The sequence below is a fragment of the Symphalangus syndactylus genome, chromosome 9 (genome assembly GCF_028878055.3).
Source record: "Symphalangus syndactylus isolate Jambi chromosome 9, NHGRI_mSymSyn1-v2.1_pri, whole genome shotgun sequence".
NCBI classification, from domain to species: domain Eukaryota; kingdom Metazoa; phylum Chordata; class Mammalia; order Primates; family Hylobatidae; genus Symphalangus; species Symphalangus syndactylus.
Window position 1 is genome coordinate 112,222,578 of NC_072431.2, and position 22,793 is coordinate 112,245,370.

At 39.1% G+C, this 22,793-nt stretch overlaps 1 protein-coding gene across 1 annotated transcript in view; it reads left to right on the plus strand.

Annotated features, from left to right (window-relative positions):
* The window catches only part of LOC129490288 (antiviral innate immune response receptor RIG-I-like), a 337,723-nt gene that overhangs the window by 255,715 nt on the left and 59,215 nt on the right, over positions 1 to 22,793 (plus strand). The window contains 1 exon segment of the mRNA XM_063609082.1: positions 16,574 to 16,708. Coding sequence (XP_063465152.1) covers positions 16,574 to 16,708 — 135 coding nt within the window.

Here is a 22,793-nt window from a genome sequence, read left to right on the forward strand (position 1 = left end):
TTCTCCAATATTCTATCTGGTTTTAAGAGAATATTATTTAAGCCTTTTAAACTTTGTATTTTCTCTGTCTGTGCATAAAGGTAGACACACAAAGAGACAGGAAATAAACTACATGACTTACAGACACCACCTATGATATGCTTAGACTTTCTGATTTGTCCTGGATTTTCGTTCTTTTTCTTCTTCTTCTTTTTTTTTTTTTTTTTAACAGTCATTTTACTTTAGGACAAAAAATTTACTATTATAAGATGCTTTGTCATACAAAATTATTTTCTTTACAAACTTCCTTACCAAAAATACATCTTCATATTCATAACTTTCTCCACATCTCTCTCATCTACTTGTTCTTTTCTACCTTGTTTCATAAGTAACCTTTCAAGTCTATAATTTGAATTATTAATAAACTTTAGATAATTTCTGAGTTAGATAAAATTATTTTTTCTGAATAAAAACACATTGACTTTTGCACATTTTATATATAGAATTACATATGAACTAGAATTCTTATCCTTAGTAGCAACCTTAAATTTCAGTAAAAACCTAGGAAGCAAGAAATCTTGAGCTGCCTAGCAGATATTATTATTTTATAGATGAGAACCATTCCACAATTTTTAGAAACATGTTCCTCATGTCATAACCTTTTCTTAATTGGAAATGACTCAAACATCCAATGATTATATTTCTGATTATGCCAAAAGTTCATTTACAGCATTTGACCATTTACATTTTATTTATTTTTAGCAGTTTATCTAGATTATTTCTGCATCATTTCCTTCTTAACTATTTTATAACCTGTGAATGTCAGGTGTTCACCTAAATAAGAACCTTAAAATTAATAAATGGGCATTTTTATCAATAACTCAGAAGATTCAGCTGTTTTCATTAAACTAACAGCATTAAATTAGTCTTATAAAGAATTCACACAAATATTCACTGGGTTTATAGCTGTATAACCTTCTGCCAAACTCTGATACCTCAAATTATCTAGCTGAGACAAATATAAAACCGAGACAAAAATGTATGCTGACAACTCTGAAGACATTTCTATTTTTATTTTACCAATAATTTTAAAGACAGCTTGTTTATTAAAGATTTACTTAAGTCATGTGAACTTGAAAAACACTTTGGACTTAATTTATGAGCACTCTTATTTATAAGCCAATTTGATAGGTATAGTGTATAACATAGTTAATGTACATCGAGATAAACACATCTAAACATGTATACACACACAAAGATCCAACAGCTTTTATCTTGGAACTCTAGCCATGAGATAGCAATACAAACTCACCAATCTACAACCAAGTCCACATGGCTAAACTTTGTTTGCTCCAATCGGTAATCCAATGAAGGCTGTGAATCACAATTTGGGGTAAAGCAGTTTCCATGGCAGTTCAATTTTTAGAAGCTAGATTCCAAAGAACCCTGGGGCCAAACAGCACTACAGAAGAACGTCATGTGGAAACTACTCCCCAGGCCCAACCCTGCTTAAAACAGTGGCATAAAAGCCAGAATACATGGGACTCTACCTGGCTTTCCCATTCAACAGCCAACTCCAGATTCCAAAGAATATTGGGGCAAACGTAGTACAAAAGAATATTTGTTTGTTGAATTCTAATTTCCACACAATCACCAAAACACAATCCAACTGCTGTAGCAACAAACAAGCCCTAACAGTGTCCAGACGGAAATAGTCGAGGTGCTTTTCTCTCTCAATTGGGCTTTATTAACCTGCAAACAGAAATTTCTTAGGAATTTTCCAAATTGAGAGGACCCGATTCTACTGTCTGGTACCCAAAAAAGACACTAACTTGGCCAGACACAAACACAGAAATTGCAAACATGCTCCCTAGAGTATCATATTGAAAGAGTCAGGGTGCTTCCCTTTCTTAGTCAGTTGGGCTTGTTTAACCTGCAAATGGAAGCTCCTTTTAAAATTTCCCAAATTGAGAGGAGCCGGTCTTGCTGTCTGGGCCAAGAAAGGACACTCACTTATCCAGATGCCAATGTCACATTTCAAAGGCTGTTCTTCCTAGCAATCAGGAACTCAGCTGGGGCTGGCAGCAGCAGGGCCACAGAGACCAAAACTCACTTCCAGCCAAAATTGGTGGGCAGTTGCTTAGGAGGGCTTCTGAGACTCCTTAGACCACAGCAACCCAGCCATAAAAATGTGTTACTGAAGCCCCAGGGGTTTGGCCGAAGTCCTCCTGCTAGCCACACAGAAAGCCGAACAGGGAGACAACGAGTATTGCCAGGGAAGAAGGCTTTAATTGGGAGCTGTAGCCAAGAAGATGAGAGATCAGTCTCAAATCTGTCTCCCTGACCCACTAAAATTAGGAGTTCATATAGCATGGAAGAAATGTAACTGTGGGGGAAAACAGGAACTCAGGAAGCAATCATGATGAATGAGGGGCCTGGCCTCTGATTGTCTGTGTGAGATGCGACAATCTGGTGAATTTCAGTTTAATACTTTTTGAGAGGCCTGGTGGTCTTTTGCCTGAGAAAGGATCTCAGATAAAACACGCGCAAGCTTCAAGCTTAAAGATCAGAAGGGTCAGTTTCCGTTTTTCTGGAATAAATGTCTATGGGCCTGTAGTCAGTTTCAAGATTGCTTTTTGGAGGGTGAGTAGAAAGAGACTGGGATGGAATCCTGTGCCAGCCCTCATTTAAGAGATGAGCAGAGGAGGAAAAGAGACTGGGAAAGAGTGCCACATATGTGGGCAAGGAGGCATCACGGAAACCAAGGGAGAATGATGCTGAGAACCCAAGCTCTGTCAGAACTAAAAAAACATTCCCTTTACTTTGGCATTATTGACTTTTGGGGCCACCCACAGGACTAGTTTCTGTGGAGCAGGGATGAAGGTAAAGGTATAAGATGGTTGGGAAACTAACTGCAAGAGTAGACTCAGGAATAAATAGAGGGCAAGGAAGTGGAGAAGATAAATGTAGGCAGTTCTTTTGAAAATATGATTCACGAATTAAAAATTACACGGGAGGTAGTGCTTAATAGTATCTTCACACAAATTCAGTCTATACAATTTGGTTACAATGTGGGTTCCAAGAAAGGAGAGAGAAAGAAGACAGAAGCAAAGATAAATGGAAAAAATAGAAAATTTTACTTGTCTAAGAAAGAAACAGCACTTTGTATGTGAGTTTAATGAGAAGGGAATACACTAGTAGGATTTTCATTTTTCTCAGATGAAGAAATAATCATGTAAGCATCCAGGAAAAACAAATATATGTGTGTGTGTGTGTGTGTGTGTGTTTTTGAGACAGAGTCCTGCTCTGTCACCCAGGCTGGAGTGCAGTGGTGTGATCTCGGCTCACTGCAACATCCACTTCCTGGGTTCAAGTGAGATGGGGTTTCATCATGTTGGTCAGGCTGGTCTCGAACTCCTGGCCTTGTGGTCCACATGCCTCAGCCTCTCAAAGTGCTAGGATTATAGGCATGAGCCACCACGCCTGGCCACAAATAAGATTACTCAGGTTTCCTCTAATGGAATCAACATCAAGTTGGTCTCTGACTTCTGTGCAACTCTAATGTAACTAAAGAGTAAAACTGTGTGCAGCATTTAAAAGGTAAAACAAAGTTGCCCCTATTTTATATTTAGCCAGGTATTTATGTATGTAAGCAAGAAGAAAACATTATTATATATGTGGGGTCTTACATATATTTCTTACAGAAATTACTGGAAATGTGATTCCAAACAATGGGAACTGAAAAAAAATAGCTTAAAAACAGGAGTTCCTGTAATGCAAGGATTGGTCGTGAATGTTGAAACTAGGCATGTAGAGTTGATTTTAAATAATTTTATAAATTTGTCCACAAAAGTAAGTGCAATAGTCAAGCATTTTTTTTTTTATTTAAGTTCTGGGACACATGTGCAGAACTCACAGGTTTGTTACATAGGTATACACGTGCCATGGTGGTTTGCTGCACCCATCAACCCAACATCTCCATTAGGTATTTCTTCTAATGCTATCCCTCCCCTATCCCCCCAGCCCCTGACAGGCCCCAGTGTGTGATGTTCCCCTCTCTGTGTCCATGTGTTCTTACCGTTCAACTCCCACTTATGAGTGAGAACATCCGGTGTTTGGTTTTCTGTTCCTGTGTTAGTTTGCTGAGAATAATGGTTTCCAGCTTCAACCATGACCCTGCAAAGGACATGAACTCATTCTTTTTTATGGCTGCATAGTATTCCATGGTATATATGTGCCACATTTTCTTTATCCAGTTTATCATTGATGGGCATTTGGGTTGGTTCCAAGTCTTTGCTATTGTGAACAATGCCACAAGACACATACATGTGCATGTGTCTTTATAGAATGATTTACAATATTTTGGTATATACCCAGTAACAGGATTGCTGGATCAAAGGATATTTCTGGTTCTAGATCCTTGAGGAATCACCACACTGTCTTCCACAATGGTTGAACTAATTTACACTCCCACCAAAAGTGTAAAAGCGTTCCAGTTTCTCCACATCCTCTCCAGCGTCTGTTGTTTCCTGACTTTTTAATGATCGCCATTCTAACTGGCATGAGATGGTATCTCATTGTGGTTTTGATTTGCATTTCTCTAATGACCAGTGATGATGAGCATTTTTTCATATGTTTGTTGGTGGTATAAATGTCTTCATTTGAGAAATGTCTGTTCGCATCCTGCACCCACTTTTTGATGGGGTTGTTTCTTTCTTTTAAATTTGTTTAAGTTCCTTGTAGATTCTGGATATTAGCCCTTTGTCAGATGGATAGATTACAAAAATTTTCTCCCATTCTGTAGTTTGCCTGTTCATTCTGATGATAGTTTCTTTAGCTGTGCAGAAGCTCTTTAGTTTAATTAGATTCCATTTGTCAATTTTGACTTTTGTTGCCATTGCTTTTCGTGTTTTAGTCATGAAGTCTTTGCTCATGCCTATGTCCTGAATGGTATTGCCTAGGTTTTCTTCTAGGGATTTTATGGTTTTAGGTCTTACATTTAAGTCTTTAATCCATCTTGAGTTAATTTTTGTATAAGGTGTAAGGAAGTGGTTCAGTTTCAGTTTTCTGCATACGGCTAGTCAGTTTTCCCAACAACATTTATTAAATAGGGAATCCTTTCCCCATTGCTTGTTTTTGTCAGGGTTGTTAAAGACCATATGGTTGTAGATGTGTGGCATTATTTCTGATGACTGTTCTGTTCCATTGGTCTATATATCTGATAATCTGTTTTGGTACCAGTACCATGCTCTTTTGATTACTATAGCCTTGTAGTATAGTTTGCAGTCAGGTAGCATGATGCCTTCAGCTTTGTTCTTTTTTGCTTAGGATTGTCTTGGCTATGTGGGCTCTTTTTTGGTTCCATATGAACTTTAAAGTAGTTTTTTCCAATTCTGTGAAGAAAGTCATTGGTAGCTTGATGGGGATACCATTGAATCTATAAATTACCTTGGGCAGTATGGCATTTTCACAATATTGATTCTTCCTATCCATGAGCATGGAATGTTCTTCCATTTGTTTGGTTCCTCTTTTATTTCGTTGAGCAGTGGTTTGTAGTTCTCCTTGAAGTCCTTCACGTCCCTTGTAAGTTGGATTCCTAGGTATTTTATTCTCTTTGTGGTAATTGTGAATGGGAGTTCACTCATGATTTGGCTCTCTGTCTGTTATTGGTGTATAGGAATGCTTGTGATTTTTGCACATTATTTTGTATCCTGAGACTTTGCTGAAGTTGCTTATTAGCTTAAGGAGATTTTGGGCTGAGACTATGGGGTTTTCTAAATATACCATCATGTCATCTGCAAACAGAGACAATTTGACTTCTTCTTTTCCTAATTGAATACCTTTTATTTCTTTCTCTTGCCTAATTGCCCTGGCCAGAATTTCCAACAGTATGTTGAATAGGAGTGGGGAGAGAGGGCATCCTTGTCTTGTGCCAGTTTTCAAAGGAAATGCTTCCAACTTTTGCCCATTCAGTATGATATTGGCTGTGGGTTTGTCATAAATAGCTCTTCATTATTCTGAGATACATTCCATCTATACCTAGTTTATTGAGAGTTTTTAGCATGAAGCGCTGTTGAATTTTATCAATGGCATTTTCTGCATCTATTGAGATAATCATGTGGTTTTTGTCATTAGTTCTGTTTATGTGATGGATTATGTTTATTGATTTGTATATGTTGAACCAGCCTTGCATCCCAGGGATGAAGCAGACCTGATTATGGTGAATAAGCTTTTTGATATGCTGCTGGATTCTGTTTGCCAGTATTTTATTGAGAATTTTTGCATCAATGTTCATCAGAGATATTGGCCTGAAATTTTCTTTTTTGGTTTTGTCTCTGCCAGGTTTGGGTATCAGGATGATGCTGGCCTCATAAAATGAGTTAGGGAGGAGTCCCTCTTTTTCTATTGTTGGGAATAGTTTCAGAAGGAATGCTATAATAAGCTCCTCTTTGTACCTCTGGTAGAATTCAGCTGTGAATCCATCTGGTTCTGGGCTTTTTTTGGTTGGTAGGCTATTACTGCCACAACTTATTATTGGTTTATTCAGGGATTTGACTTCTTCCTGTGGTGCTGAGAAGAATGTATATTCTATTGATCTGTTATGGCGAGTTCTGTAGATGTCTATTAGGTCAGCTTTGTCCAGAGCTGAGTTCAAGTTCTGAATATTCTTGTTACTTTTCTGTTTCATTGATCTATTATTGACAGTGGGGTGTTAAAGTCTCCCACTATTATTGTGTGGGAGCCTAAGTCTCTTTGTAGGTCTGTAAGAACTTGCTTTATGAATCTGGGTATTCCTGGATTGAGTGCATATATATTTAGGACAGTTAGCTCTTCTTGTTGCATTGATCCCTTTACTATTATATAATGCCCTTCTTTCTCTTTTTTGATCTTTGTTGGTTTAAAATCTGTTTTATCAGAGACTGGGATTGCAACCCCTGCTTTTTTTTTTTTCTTTCTATTTGCTTGGTAAATCTTCCTCCATCCGTTTATTTTGAGCCTATGTGTGTCTTTGCATGTCAGATGGGTCTCCTGAATACAGCACACCAGTGGGTCTTGACTCTATCCAATTTGCCAGTCTGCGTCTTTTAATTGGGGCATTTAGCCCATTTACACTTAAGGTTAATATTGTTATCTGTGAATTTGATCCTGTCATTATGATGCTAGCTGGTTATTTTGCCCATTAGTTGATGCAGTTTCTTCATAGTGTCAATGGTCTTTACAATTTGGTACATTTTTGCAGTGGCTGGTATTGGTTTTCCTTTCCATATTTAGTGCTTCCTTCAGGAGCTGTTGTAAGGCAGGCCTGATGGTGACAAAATCTCTCAGCATTTGCTTGTCTGTAAAGGATTTTATTTCTTCTTCGCTTATAAATCTTAGTTTGGCTGGATATGAAATTCTGGGTTGAAAATTCTTTTCTTTTAGCATGTTGAATATTGGCCCCCACTGTCTTCTGGCTTGTAGGGTTTCTGTAGAGAGATCCGCTGTTAGTCTGATGGGCTTCCCTTTGTGAGTAACTCAACCTCTCTCTCTGGCTGCACCTAACATTTTTTCCTCCATTTCAACCTTGGTGAATCTGATGATTGTGTGTCTTGGGGTTGCACTTCTCGAGGAGTATCTTTGTGGTGGTCTCTGTATTTCCTGAATTTGAATGTTGGCCTGTATTGCTAGGTTGGGGACGTTCTCCTGGATAGCATCCAATGAGTGTTTTCCAACTTGGTTCCATTCTCCCCGTCACTTTCAGGTACAATAATCAAACATAGGTTGGGTCTTTTCACATAGTCCCATATTTCTTGGAAGCTTTGTTCATTCCTTTTCATTCTTTTTTTCTCTAATCTTGTCTTCATGCTTTATTTCATTAAATTGATCTTCAATCTCTGATATCCTTTCTTCTGCTTGATTGATTCAGCTATTGATAGTTGTGTATGCTTCACAAAGTTCTCGTGCTGTGTTTTTTGGCTATATCAGGTCATTTAGGTTCTTCTCTAAACTGGTTATTCTAGTTATCACTCCTCTAACCTTTTTTCAAGGTTTGTAGCTTCCTTAGCTTCCTTGCATTGGGTTAGAACATGCTCCTTTAGCTCAGAGGAGTTTGTTATTACCCACCTTCTGAAGCCTACTTCTGTCAATTTGTCAAACTCATTCTCCGTCCAGTTTTGTTCCCTTGCTGGCGAGCAGTTTTGATCCTTTGGAGGAGAAGAGAGGTTCTGGTTTTTTTAATTTTCCGCCTTTTTGCACTGGCGTTTCCTCATCTTCGTGGATTTATCTACCTTTGGTATTTGATGTTGGTGACCTTCAGATGAGTTATCTGTGTGGATGTCCTTTCCGTTGATATTGATGATATTCCTTTCTGTTTGTTAGTATTCCTTCTAACAGGCCCCTCAGCTGCAGGTCTGCTGGAGTTTACTGGATGTCCACTCCAGACCCTGTTTGCCTGGGTATCACCAGTGGAGGCTGCAGAACAGCAAAGTTTGCTGCCTGTTCCTTCCTTTGGAAGCTTCCTCCCAGAGGGGCACCTGCCAGATGCCAGCTGGAGCTCTCCTCTATGAGGTGTCTGTTGACCCTGGTAGGAGGTGTCTCCCCGCCAGGAGGCACGGGTGTCAGGGACCCACTTAAGGAGGCAGTCTGTCCGTTAGCAGAGCTCAAGCACTGTGCTGGGAGATCTGTTGCTCTCTTCAGAGCCAGCAGGCAGCAACATTTAAGTCTGCTGAAGCTGTGCCCACAGCTGCCCCTTTCCCCAGGTGCCCTCTCCCAGGGACATGGGAGTTTTATCTATAAGCCCCTGACTGGGGCTGCTGCCTTCTTTTCAGAGATGCCCTGCCCAGAGTGAGGAATCTAGAGAGGCAGTCTGGCTACAGTGGCTTTGCCAAGCTGCAGTAGGCTCTAGCCAGTTTGAACTTCCCAGTGGCTTTGTTTACACTGTGAGGGGAATACAGCCTACTCAAGCCTCAGTAATTGTGGATGCCCCTCCCCCAACCAAGCTTGAGCATCCCAGGTCAACTTCAGACTGCTGCGCTGGCAGCGAGAATTTCAAGCCAGTGGATTTTAGCTTGCTGGGCTCTGTAGGGGTGGAATTTGCTGAGCTAGACCACTTGGCTCCCTGGCTTCAGCCCCCTTTCCAGGAGAGTGAATGGTTCTGTCTTGCTGGCATTCCAGGTGCCACAGAGGTATGAAAAAAAACTCCTACAGCTAGCTCGGTGTCTGCCCAAATGGCCACCCTGATTTGTGCTTGAAATCCAGAGCCCTGGTGGCATAGGCCCCGGAGGGAATCTCCTGGTCTGCTGGTTGCGAAGACTGTGGGGGACAAGCATAGTATCTGGGCCAGGGTGTACCATTCCTCATGGCACAGTCCCTCATGGCTTCCCTTGGCTAGGGGAGGGAGTTCCCAGACCCCTTGTGCTTCCCAGGTGAGGTGACACCCTACCCTGCTTCAGCTTGCTGTCTGTGGGCTGCACCCACTGTCTAACCAGTCCCAGTGAGGTGAACCAGGTACCTCTGTTGGAAATGCAGAAATCACCCGCCTTCTGTGTTGATCTCTCTGTGAGCTGCAGACTGGAGCTGTTCCTTTTTGGCCATCTTGCCCTGGTTCCTAGTCAAGCATTTTTTAAGAGAGGATTTTCATATAGTAAAAAAAAAAAAAAAAAAAAAAATTAAGTAAATACTTTGGTTTAAAATTTTAGATTGAGTCTGTAAGAAGCTAGGGAAAATTATGATAAATAAGAGTTAAATCCCTTGCCTCAAAAGGGGGAGACTTAAAATATTACCATTTTCCACTTGCTTCTGTAGTTTTAAAAAGCTATATGAATGGTTACAGATAATTATACAATTTAAATGAGGTTATATATGTTTTGTTGTTCTCGAGAAGAGAAAAGAAACTAGTAATTTAAGCTAACCAGAAAATATAGGAAAGGGAAATATAAACAAGATAACACAAGGAAAACTAGTTATATCAGCTATGGCCATGTAATTAGGTCAAACATTTTTTAAATAGGTGTAAATGAGTCAGAAAGCAGAATCCAGGTTTTGGTCATCTGCCAGAGACCCATGTAAAGTCTAATAACATAAAAAATAAAAACGGGGACCAGACTTGGTGGCTCATGCCTGTAATTCCAGCACTTTGGGAGCCTGAGGTGGGAGGATTGCTTGAGCCCCGAAAATTGAGCCTATGGTGAGCTATGATCATGCCACTGTACTTCTGCCTGGGCAACGGAGCAAGACCCTGTCTCAAAAATAATACGTAAATAAAAAAGAGACAAAGAAGGGACAAAGATATATTAAATAAATGCATACAAAAAGAAAGCAAGAATTATACTTAAATTGCACTAGTGGAAAGTATTAAGATAAAATGATAAAGGTATTGAGATATCACAGTGAAGATTTGGTACACATAAATCTTTGTTTATTAAATATTAGAAAATGTCAAGAAATATGAGAATTATAAAACATCTTTATTAGTACTGCTAAGTCAGATAAATGATAAAGGTATAAATGATCTGTTTAATAATGTTGATTTAATGTTTGTGTTTTCCATTTTGTATCATATAGCGAATATATCCTTCTCCTCCAATTCTTAAAAAGCTTTGCCAAAGTGATCCTATATGAGTTACAGATAAATATTTAATAAATTCCCAAAGCATAACTTTTATGAGTTTTATTTTCAAATTTGTAGGCTCTGTGACTCTGGGCAAATGTCTTAACTCTCGTTTGCCTCAGTTTCCTCATTTGTAAAATCAGAATAACAACCGTGTTTGGGTGTTTTGGAAATTAAACTGCATGGTATTGAATTACTGTTAGCTATTATTCTATATCCCAGAAATTAATCATAGATTTAAAAAAATTTTCAAAGAATTTCAAAATAGCATCCTTTTGAGTAACTCCTAGCAGAATGAGAAAATCTAAACAAGTATAGCTACTTTTAAAAGTAAGCATGGCAATCAGCCAACACATTATATATTTTAAGATGTAATAAGCTTTTAATCAGAATTTATAGCCTAAATGGATTTATTGGTATTTCAAAAGAATGAACACTTATGAATTAATTAATTTGACTGAAGTAATTGCAAAAAGAACAGCCAGTTAACTCCAAAGAAAGCAAACTGGCCAAAATAAAGAACAAAAACAAAATTCCCCCAAATTACCGGAACTAACAGAGTTCATTCAGTCTTGTTGCAATAGATATGTAAAATAAAATAAAAACAGAGGCCACGCACTTTTATCTACTGGAAAACAAGTGAGATTATACTGGACAAACAGTATTTTCATATACTGGAAAAACGAGCCAGATTATATAACATTTCCCTAAATGCATAAAAGATTCTTACAAATCCAATTTAGAAAAAAATACGAATGACCTCTCAAAACTAGCTGTGAGACATGAACAGGAAATGTATTAAGAAATAACCAAAACAAAAGACACTGGCCAAAGGTGGAAGAAATCCCACAAGAAATCATTAAAAACAGTGAAGTTTGTTTGTTTGGTCTGTTTTTGTCTCTCAGTTTTGCAAAAGTTATGAAGATTGAGCAAATTCAGTGCTATGGAGGGAAATATCATTCATACACTATGGATGGAGGGTTAGTACAGTTTGGAAGGTAGTTGGGGAAAATGTATTAACATTCATTCCTTCCTTCATTGATTCATTTATTCGTTTATGGATTGATTGATTGATTGAGACAGAGTCTCACTCTGTTGCCTATGCTGGAGTGCAGTGGCGCAGTCTCAGCTCACTGCAATCTCCACCTTCCAAGTTTAAGTGATTCTCCTACCTCAGCCTCCTGAGTAGCTGGGATTACGGGTGCAAGCCACCACGCCTGGCTAATTTTTCTATTTTTAGAAGAGATGGGGGTTTCACCAGGTTGGCCAGGGTGGTCTTGAACTGCTGACCTCAAGTGATCTGCCTGCCTTGGCCTCCCAAAGTGCTAGGATTACAGGCATGAGCCACCGCGCCGGGCCTCAACATTTAAAAGCATATACCATTAAACTGAGGAATTATACTTCTGAGAACTTATACCAGGGAAAAGTTGGTAAAGCAGGTAAAGACATAGGTGTGTCTGTACTAAACGCATTTTAGTTACCTGTTAATAAGGAATACATTACATTATACTACATTTATGTGACATAAAACTATGCAGCCACTAAAAGTTGATGTAGGTACGTATTTATTAATAGGAAACAACATCTGTAATCCACTGAGTGGAAAAGAGCAGATTTGTTCAATCTTATTTATTTAAAACTATATATTTATACACATAATTAGATATGTAGAAGGATGGTTTCTAGAGGATATTACATGTGATTGAAGATAGTCATATATTTAACAAAAAAAATGCTGAAATGATATGAAGAAAACTATGAAGTCCCTGAAGAGAAATCTGGCTTTGATTTGAGTGAGGAAGAGACAGCCTACGTTTCTGCATGGGGACTATGGGTTTGTAAACATGTCAATTATCCCCATGCCAATTTATAGAGTGCAATCACGATAAAAATACCAGAAAGTAAGTTAAAAGAAAAAGCACGCTGAGAACTTCTTAATTTTTAATGTGAAAGATACCCTTGAGGTCTTCTTTTGATTCCCTCTGCAGAGGCAACCATTGTTATGAAGTTGATTTACATTTTTCTTATTTATGCCTTTTTACTTTATAATGTGCATCTCTATCCACATACCTTTTGGGTTCAACTCCTTTTTCTATTTTCTATTAGATTGATAAAGTTTTTCTCTATTCCCTATTTTTTTCTAGGCTGCTTTGGAAGCTCTAGATTCTATTGGTTAACTTTAATTGTGACATATATATTGTATCTATTATATGTTTAATATATAAAACATATAATATGTAAAATTATGTATTATATATAATATCTATTATATATAATAGATATAATATAAACTATATAATTATGTATATAAAATATATATAATATATAATATGAATATATAATTATATATGTTTAAATATATATTATATCTATTATATATAATAGATATATACTTTTATATATTGTATATTTTGTATATTAAATATATTTTATATATTTTATATATATTAAATGTATTAAATGTATAATATATATATATGTTTTTGAGACAGTCTTGCTCTGTTGCCTGGGCTGGAGTGCAGTGGTGGGATCTCAGCTCTCAGCTCACTGCAGCCTCCACCTCCGGGGTTCAAGTGATTCTCCTGCCTCAGCCTCCTGAGTAGCTGGGATTACAGGCACTGGCCACCATGCCTGGCTAATTTTTGTATTTTTGCCGTCCAAGGAAAGCAAAGGGAGCTTATCTACACTCTCCCCATGCCCACATCCAGCATCTCGTTTACTGTAACCCTCTCTGCAATCAGATATTGTGATTATTGACACTAGTAACATCTCGGAAAAGGAGCACTGAAGCCATGTTTCTCCTGGAGAACTTGCATGGTTCCCTGGAAGCTGCAGGACTTTTCTTACTCACAGGTTGTCCAGGATGTTTCAAGGCAGACCTGGGGGTGTGTGTGGGTTTTTTTGTTTTTTTTTTTTGGAGTCTTGCTCTATTACCCAGGCTGGAGTGCAGTGGCATGATCTCGGCTCACGGCAACTTCTGTCTCCCGGGTTCAAATGATTCTCCTGCCTCAGCCTCCCGAGTAGCTGGGATTATAGGCACCAGCCACCGCGCCTGGCTAATTTTTGTATTTTTAGTAGAGATGGGGTTTCACCATGTTGGCCAGGCTGGTCTCGAACTCCTGACCTCAAGTGATCCACCTGCCTTGGCCTCCCAAATTGCTAGGATTAGTGGTGTGAGCCACTGTACCCAGCTGCAGATTTTTTATAGTGTTTTGGAGTCAAAGGCCAACCATGATTCTGGAGGGGCACCACATGGGCAGTATTCTGAGTATCCATTCCTTTGGTAGCACTTTCTGGACACGTGCATGAGCCAGGTACTGTGCTGATGATTACAAGACAAATGTTCCAAGTCACAGTCTCAGGTAGAAGACAGGCCCACATTTACTACATACTGTGCAGTGTAAGTGCTTTAGTCAGTAGTCAATAAAGAGCTTTAGTCAGTAAAGAGACTGAGAAAGCAGAGAAGGGATCAAGAAATTCTACCTTGAGAAGCTGAGGTTGACATCACAGTGGGCCCCAGGACAGCAAAGGCAGTGGGAAATACTGTCAAAGATGAAGTTTTGTCTGCATTGTCGGTGCTTTTGAGGAAATTGTCACTACTCTGTAGCAGCAGATATTGGGGCCAGGTAGTAGAAGGATGGGCCTGACCACATGCAAAGTAAATGTGAACTGCCCAGGATACTGCAAGGCTGTTTATCTGGGAAGGCGGTAGCTGTGGCTGGGATAAATTTGCATCTCCACGTGGAATATCTGTAATGGCTGTTAGCATGTTGAAAGGAAGCTCAAGCAGTAGGGAGGCCTGGGAACAAAAGTACAGCTGTAAGGAATGGGCTTAGGAACAGAATGAACTGACTCAATGGAATACGGTAGGATTATGGGTCCAGGGAAGCTGGGATAGGTAACAAGATAGGTTGCTGTTATGGGTTGAATTGTGTCCCTCTACCCAAAATATATGTTAAAGTCCTAAACCCCAGTACTTCAGCATGTGATTTATTTGGAGATTGTGTCTTTACAGAGGTAATTAGTTATGATGAGGTCATACTAGAGTAGGGCAGGCCCCTAGTTCAATATGACTGGTGTCCCTCTAAGAAAACAGCCATGTGAAGACATAGAGACAACGAGAATGCTGTGTGAAAACATAGGCAGAGATTGGAGTGATGTGGCCACAAGCCAGAGAAACAGAAGGCAAAGTTGGAGGGAGTGTTGTCACAAGCCAAGGAACGCCAGCAGCTACCAGAAACCGGAAGGGCAAGGAATGCATTCTCCCCAGAGCCTTCAGAGGAAGCATGACTCTGCTGACCCCGTGATTCACAATTCTGGCCTCCAAGAACAGAGAGAACAAGCTTCTATTGTTTAAACCACCTGGTTTGTCCGAATTTGTTATTGCAACCACAGGAAACTAATACAGGAAGCTAAAATGAAAAAGATGGTAAGAAGTACTGTCAAGGATGTGTGGAAATTGGAATCCTCTTAGATTACTGGTGGGAATGTAAGATGGTGCAGCTCCTTTGGAAAATGGTTTGACAATTCCCTACAATGTTAAAAATGGAGTTACCGTAAGAACTAGAAATCTCACACCTATGTGTATACTCAAGAGAAATGAATATATACATCGTCACATAAAATTGCCCATGGATGTTCATAGCATGCCTATTTGTAATAGCCAAAATGTGGACACAACTCAAATGCCCACTGATGAGTGGATAAACAAAATGTAGTGTATCCATACAGTGGGATGTTATTTGGCAATAAAAAGGAATGAATAATAACATGCTACAACATGGTTAAACCTTAAAAACATTATGCAAAGTAAGAGAGGCCAGACACAGACTGTGCATTGTACAATTCCATTAATATGAAATGTGTAAAATAGGCAAATCCACGGAGACTCAATTTGATTAGTGTTTGCCTGGGGCTAAGGAGAGGGAAAGGAGGGAATGACCGCTAATGGATATAGGTTTTCTTTTTATAGTAATGAAGATGTACTAAAATTAGACAGTAGTAATGGATTCACAGCTCCAAAAACCATTGAATTTTGTTTTTTGAAAGGGTTGATTTTACTGTTGTCAAGACAGAGACCTTGGCAGAGATCCCTTTAAGTAGAGCAAGATTATAAGGCATTCCTTTTTCTCGTCCTTCATTCATTAAACATACCTTTTTTTATTGTCTATTATGTGCTAGGTCTTCTTCTAATCTATGAGAATATAGTGGTTCATCAGCCTGACAACTTGCTTACTCCCTTGGAATTTGCATTCCATCAACAATGGAAAACAAAACCCAGAAAATTATCAAGTATCAGGTCATACCATGGTAGCATTTTTGTTACTAGTCCCTGGGCATAAAATTAGTGTACAAAGTTAGAATGACCACTAGCAGGTTGGTAGATAGTTTTCTCTCAAAAGGACCATGAAAGTATCCCTTACTTCCTTCCTTCTCCTTTCCTTGTCCTATTTCAAGACAAGTTTTCACTCTGTTGCCCAGGCTGGAGTGCAGTGTTGCTCCCATAACTTACTAGAACCTTGAACTCCTTGGTTCAAGTGATCCTCCCACCTCAGCCTCCAAAGTAGCTGAGACTATGGGTGTGAGCCACCATACCCAACTAATTTAAAAAAATTTTTTTTTTTGTAGAGGCTGGGTGCAGTAGCTCACACCTGTAATCCCAGTACTGTGAGAGGCTGAGGCAGGAGGATAGTTTGAGGCCACCATGACTTCTCCCTTTTTGCAGGGAGTTTTTTTGATATATCTTCAAGAAACTCCTTTTCTAGAATGTGTGCTCAGACCTCTACACCAAACTGTAGGTTTCCAGAGAGGATGGGAATAGTGGCTTGGTGAAGAATGGGCATAGTCAGCCTGGGCAGAGGTTTTGCTGCCTCTCCAAAGATTCTTCCAATGCTGTGACTTGTTACAATTCCTGTCCCTGTTTGGGAAGGTCTGGTGATCCTTTTCTGGTTTTTCTAATGATTAATAGTTCTGCAGTTTGATGAGTCATTTTGCTTCTGTTTGTAGAAGAGGTGCAGTGTATTCAGGCTGAGAAAAACAACAAGAGCCCATTGGAGGCTGCCACACTTTTTCTCAAGTTCCTGTTGGAGCTCCAGGAGGAAGGCTGGTTTCATGGCTTTTTGGATGCCCTAGACCATTCAGGTTAGTTCATTCTTTTTAATCACAAATCAGAGTATGTTACTTTGCTGCTTGACAATACTGTAAAAGTGAAAAGCTATTAATTTTGAAGTATCCACTTATAGTTCATGCCTCTTAGTCTGACGCAATGTAAAGACTGTTTTTAGGCAGATGACATAATTGTCTACCTGAAACATCCAACAAAAGAATCTGCAGAGAGATTATTGTCACTAATGGAAGAGTTTAGCAAGATTATTTGGATATAAGACCAGTATACAAAAATTGGTTGCATTTCTGCCCAATGGAAGCAAACAAAAAATGTAATCCAAAATGAAGTATCATTCCCAATAATAACAATTGTAATGTATTTAGGAATAAATCTAACAAAAGATGTATAAGGTCTGAATGGAGAAAATGATAAAATGTTATTGAAAGATATTAAACAAGTCCTAAATGGAAACACATACCCATGCACATAGAGAAGGAGGCTTGAGATCATAAAAATGTCAGTTCTCTCTACATTGATCTGTATATTCAATATAATTCTAATAAAAATCCTACATACTTTTTCAGTGAGTGTGGCAGGTTGATTCTACAATGTATATGGGAGAACTATGACCCAACAATAGTCAAGACACCCCTAAAGAAGACAAATTTAGTAGATTGGGGCTTTTCTTTCTACATGTCAACATTTATTAGAAAGCTACAGGCATTGAGACAGTGAAATGTTGGTTCTGGCATTGACAAACTGACCATTGAAACAGAATAGAGACCCTCTAATTAGGCCCATAACTTTATGGCAACCTGATATATTAGACATCACTGAGAAAGGAGGATTACTGGGAAGGGAGGAACTATTCAAAAAATAGCATTTATTAACAGAATAATATTAAAAACTGAACAAACTCAAGCTGGACATGGTGGGGTATGCCTGTAGTCCCAGCCTCTCAGGAGGCTGAGGCAGGAGGACTGCTTGAGTCCAGGAGTTTGAGGCTGCCATGAGCTATGATGGTGCTGCTGCACTCCAGCCTGGGCAACATAGGGAGACCCCTGTATTTAAAAAACAAACCCTGGGCCGGGCGTGGTGGCTCACGCCTGTAATCCCAGCACTTTGGGAGAACTAGGTGGGCAAATTACCTGAGGTCAGGAGTTTGAGAACAGCCTGGCCAACTTGGCAAAACCCTGTCTCTACTAAAAATACAAAACTTAGCCAGGCGTGATGGTGGGCACCTGTAATCCCAGCTACTCGGGAGGCTGAGGCAGGAGAATTGCTTGAACCCAGGAGGCGGAGGTTGCAGTGGGCTGAGATTGTGCCATTGCACTCCAGCTTGGGCAATGAGTGAAACTCCTCCTCAAATTTAAATAAATAAATAAATAAACCCTGTATTTAAAAAACAAACTCTAACTTTTATGCCCATGTGGATACAAATAAATAAACACATTTTTATTCCGTACATCATGTTTATCAAAAACACTATAAAGAAAGTGAAAAAAAAACAAACAAATCACAAACTCTGGGAGAAGATGTTTTCAAACTATATAATCACCAAAGGATTAGAATCTAGAATATATTAAAAAGGTCTTAAAATCAGTTGGAAAAAGAAGGAAAACATACATAGAGCAAAAAATTTGGACAAACATTTCAACGAATACGAAGAATGAAAAGTGAATAAATGTAAAAGATTCTCAGCCCAATTAGGAATTTGGGAATTGTAAATTAGGAACACAGTGAGATAACATTTTATAACTACTAGATAGCAAAACTTAAGTCCAACAGTGCTAAGGCTTAAAGAAGATATTTAATGGAAATCTTTTTTTTTTTTTTTTTTTTGAGACAGAGTCTTGCTCTGTCGCCCAGGCTGGAGCACAATGGCACCATCGCGGCTCACTGCAACCTCTGCCCCCTGGGTTCAAGCCATTTTCATGTCTCAGCCTCCTGAGTAGTTGGGATTACAGGTGCCCACCACCACACCTGGCTAATTATTGTATTTTTAGTAGAGATGGGGTTTTGCCACGTTGGTCAGGTTGGCCTCAAACTCCTGACCTCAGGTGATCCACCTGCCTCGGCCTCCCAAAGCGCTGGGATTACAGGCGTGAGCTACCATGCCTGGCCAGAAATCTTAAATATCACTATGTGGAGTGTAAATTGATACAACTATTTTGAAAAATAACTTGATATCCCCTCGTAGAGTTCAACTCTCATGTATCCTTCTATCCAGAAGTTTCACTCTTAAGTTTGTGTCCTAGAAGAACTTATACATATATTCCAGAATATGCATATAAGAGTGTTCATACTATAATTGTAGTAACAAAAGCAAGCAAACAAAACTGGAAATTACCCTGATGTCCTTTAAAAGGAGAATGGATACATACATTTTATAATATTTACACATGGTCCGTTAAACTACGATGAAAAGGCGTGAACACATCTATAGATGATGACTGAGGTGAGTCTTAGAAATGTAATGTTAAATTTTAAAGAAAGAGAAACTTCATGTCATAAGATAGAATATTTGTAAAGCTCCAAAAAGCTAAACTTAACATATTGCTTAGGGAATCAAATATATGCAACTATAAAAAAATTAAGGTATTGATATATTAAATATAGGGAAGTAGTGACTTTGGCAGGGAGACAGAGGGGTTGGAAAGAGAAGGCACAAATAATTGGAATATGGTGGTTCTTTTTTCTCTTTTTTTTTTTTTTTTTGAGACAGAGTTTCACTTTAGCCCAGGCTGGAGTACAGTGCCGTGATCTCCGCTCACTACAACCTCTGCCTCCTGGGTCCCAAGTCAAACAATTCTCCCTCAGCCTTCAGAGTAGCTCGGATTACAAGCACATGCCACCATGCCCAGCTAATTTTTGTATTTTCAGTAGAGACGGGGTTTCACCATGTTGGTCAGACTGGTCTTGAACTCTTGGCCTCAAGTGATCCACCTGCCTCAGCCTCCCAAACTGTTGAGATTACAGGCATGAGCCACTGCACCCAGCCGGAATATGGTGGTTCTTAAGTTGGATAGTAGGTTCACATGTGTTCCTTTTCTTGTTATACTCTTTATTATATATGTTACAAATATTCTAGTACATGCATCAAATATTACATAATTTTTACATTTCTGTTTTCAGAGCTATGTTTTCTATCAACAGAAGAATCATGAAGTTCATAAATTTGGAAAGGAGAGCTTTATTTTTCATAAAGGGTTGCAGTCTGCATGGTGGCCATTTTGACAGGCTGGGAAGTGTAGCCTCGGGCCAGAAGCAGGAAACAGGCACTTTGAGGGTGGGAAGAGTAAAACAGAGACTTATGCTGAACAGCGTGACCAAATATTCAGTAAGCTACAGGAGGAGTCATGAAAGTAGAAGCATGCACCTGGGAAGTTGAGCTTCATGCCTTTCCATGGGACCCATGTTCAAAAACTGTCAGTGTTAGCATGATCCAAGGGTGGAGTTTTTGGCCCTCTGACGTCAGAAGGTGAAGCAGAGGACATGAAAACTCTCACTGCACATCCTTCATAGACCGGCCAGACCCACTCTGTGGTTGGTGGTCTCTTATCAGGAAGAAGTGCTGGTTGGTTGTTGTGTTGAAACTGCTAAGGGGAGGGGCAGTCAGGAGGTTGGTTGAAATCAGCAATGGAGCAAGTCTTTCCAAAGGGCTTGTTTCTGTTTCTCATCAGAGAAAGCACTGTTTCTCCACTTTGGGGATATGATTAATCTGGATATTATAAGTTATTTTAATCCTTACCAACCTGTTAGGTAAAAATAGTACTTTTAATTTTTATTTTAAAAATTGAATAAGGTTTAGTATTGGAAGTCCTAGCTGGAGCAGTTAGGCAAGAAAAAGAAAGACAAGGTATCCAAATTGGAAAGGAAGAAGTAAAATAATATGTTTGCAGATGGCAGAATCTTTTATTTATTTATTTATTTATTCGTTCATTCATTCATTTATTTTTTGAGACAGAATCTTGCTCTGTCACCCAGGCTGGATGGAGTGCAGTGGCACAATCTCGGCTCACTGCAAGCTCCCCCTCCTGGGTTCACGCCATTCTCCTGCCTCAGCCTCCTGAGTAGCTGGGACTACAGGTGCTTGCCACCACGCCTGGCTAATTTTTTGTATCTTTAGTAGAGACGGGGTTTCACCATGTTAACCAAGATGGTCTCAGTCTCCTGACCTCGTGATCCACCCGCCTCGGCCTCCCAAAGTGCTGGGACTACAGGCGTGAGCCACTGCGCCCAGCCGATGGCAGAATCTTATATGTAGAAAACCCTAAAGATTTTAGAAAAAACTATTAGAACTAATTCAGAAAAGTTTCAGGACACAAAATTAACACCCCAAAATTAGTCGCATGTCTATATATTAACAAATAAGCCAAAAAAGAAATTAAGGTAACAATTCCATTTATAATAGCATTAAAAAGATTAAAATACTTAGGAAGAAACCTAACCAAGGAGATAAAAGACTCATACCCTGAAAACAACAAAACATTGCTGAAAGAATGAAAGATAACACAAATAAATGGAAAAACATCCCCATTCATGAATTAAAGACTTAAGATGCCTATACTACCAAAAGTGAACTGCAGATTCAATGCAATCCCTATCAAAATCCCAATGGCATTTTTTTTTTTGTAGAAATAGAAAAAATTACCCAAAATTTATAGAGAATCTCAAGGCATCTTGAATAGGTAAAATTTTGATAACGAAGAATAAACCAGGAGGCCTCATCTCTCCTGATTTCAAAACACATTACACATCTGTAGCAATCAAGATGATGTGGCACTGGCATAAAGACAGACAAATAGGTCAAAAGAGCGCCCAGAAATAAATTCTCAAGTATATGCTCAAAGATACCAAGACCACTCAATGGGGAAAGACAGTCTCTTCAGCAAATGTTGTTGGGAAAACTGGATATCCATATGCAAAAGAATGAATTTTGACACTTATACCATGTATTACAGTTCTCCAGAGAAACAAAAGCAATAGGATATATTTATGTGTGTGTATATATGATGGGATATGTATACACATTGTTACTTACATGTATGTGTATATATATTTTTGGAATTGGCTCACGTGATTATGGAGGCTGAGAGGTCCCATGATCTGCTGTCTACAATCTGGAGAATCAGAAGAGCAGTTGGTGTAATTCAGAGTCTGAAGGCCTGAGAACCAGGACCTCTGATGTCCAAGGGCAAGAGAAATGATGAGCTCAAGAAAAGAGAATTTGCCCTTCTTCTCCCTTTTTGTTCTGTTTTGGTCTTTAACGGATTGGATGATGTCTGCACACATCAGTGAGGGTGAATTTCTTTATTCAGTCTGATTCAAATGATAATCTGTTCTGAAAACACCCTTACACACACCCCCAAAAGTAATGTTTTACCAGCTATCTGGGCATCCCTTAGCCCAGTCAAGTTGACACAGAAAATTAGCCATCACACACTATATACAAAATCAACTCAAAATGCATTAAAGACCTAAATATAAGACCTAAAACTATTAAAACTCCTAGAAGAAAGCACAGGGGAAAAACTTCATGACATTGGAATTGGCAGTGATTTCTTGGGCATGATATCAGAAGCATAGGCAACAAAAGTGAAAAAATAGACAAATGGGACTATATGAAACTTATGTGCCTCAAAGGACATAATAGGGTGAAAAGTCAACCCATGGAATGAGAGAAAATGTTTGCAAATCATATACCTGTTAAGGGGTTAATATGTAGACTATATCAAGAACTCCTGCAACTCAAAGACAAAAAAATCAAATTAAAAAATAGGCAATCCCAGCATTTTGGGAGGCTGAGGCACGTGGATCACCTGAGGTCAGGAGTTCAAGACCAGCCTGGCCAACATGGCAAAACCCTGTCTCTACTAAAAATACACATAGCTGGGTGTGGTGGCACACGCCTGTAGTCCCACCTACTCAGGAGGCTGTGGCAGGAGAATTGCTTGAACCCGGGAGGCAGATGTTGCGGTGAGCAGAGATCATGCCACTGCACTCCAGCCTGGGTGACAGAGCGAGACTCCATCTTAAGAAAAAAAAAAAAAGAGGCAAAGGACTTGAATAGACATTTATCCAAATATGGTATACAAATGGCTAATGAATATATGGAAA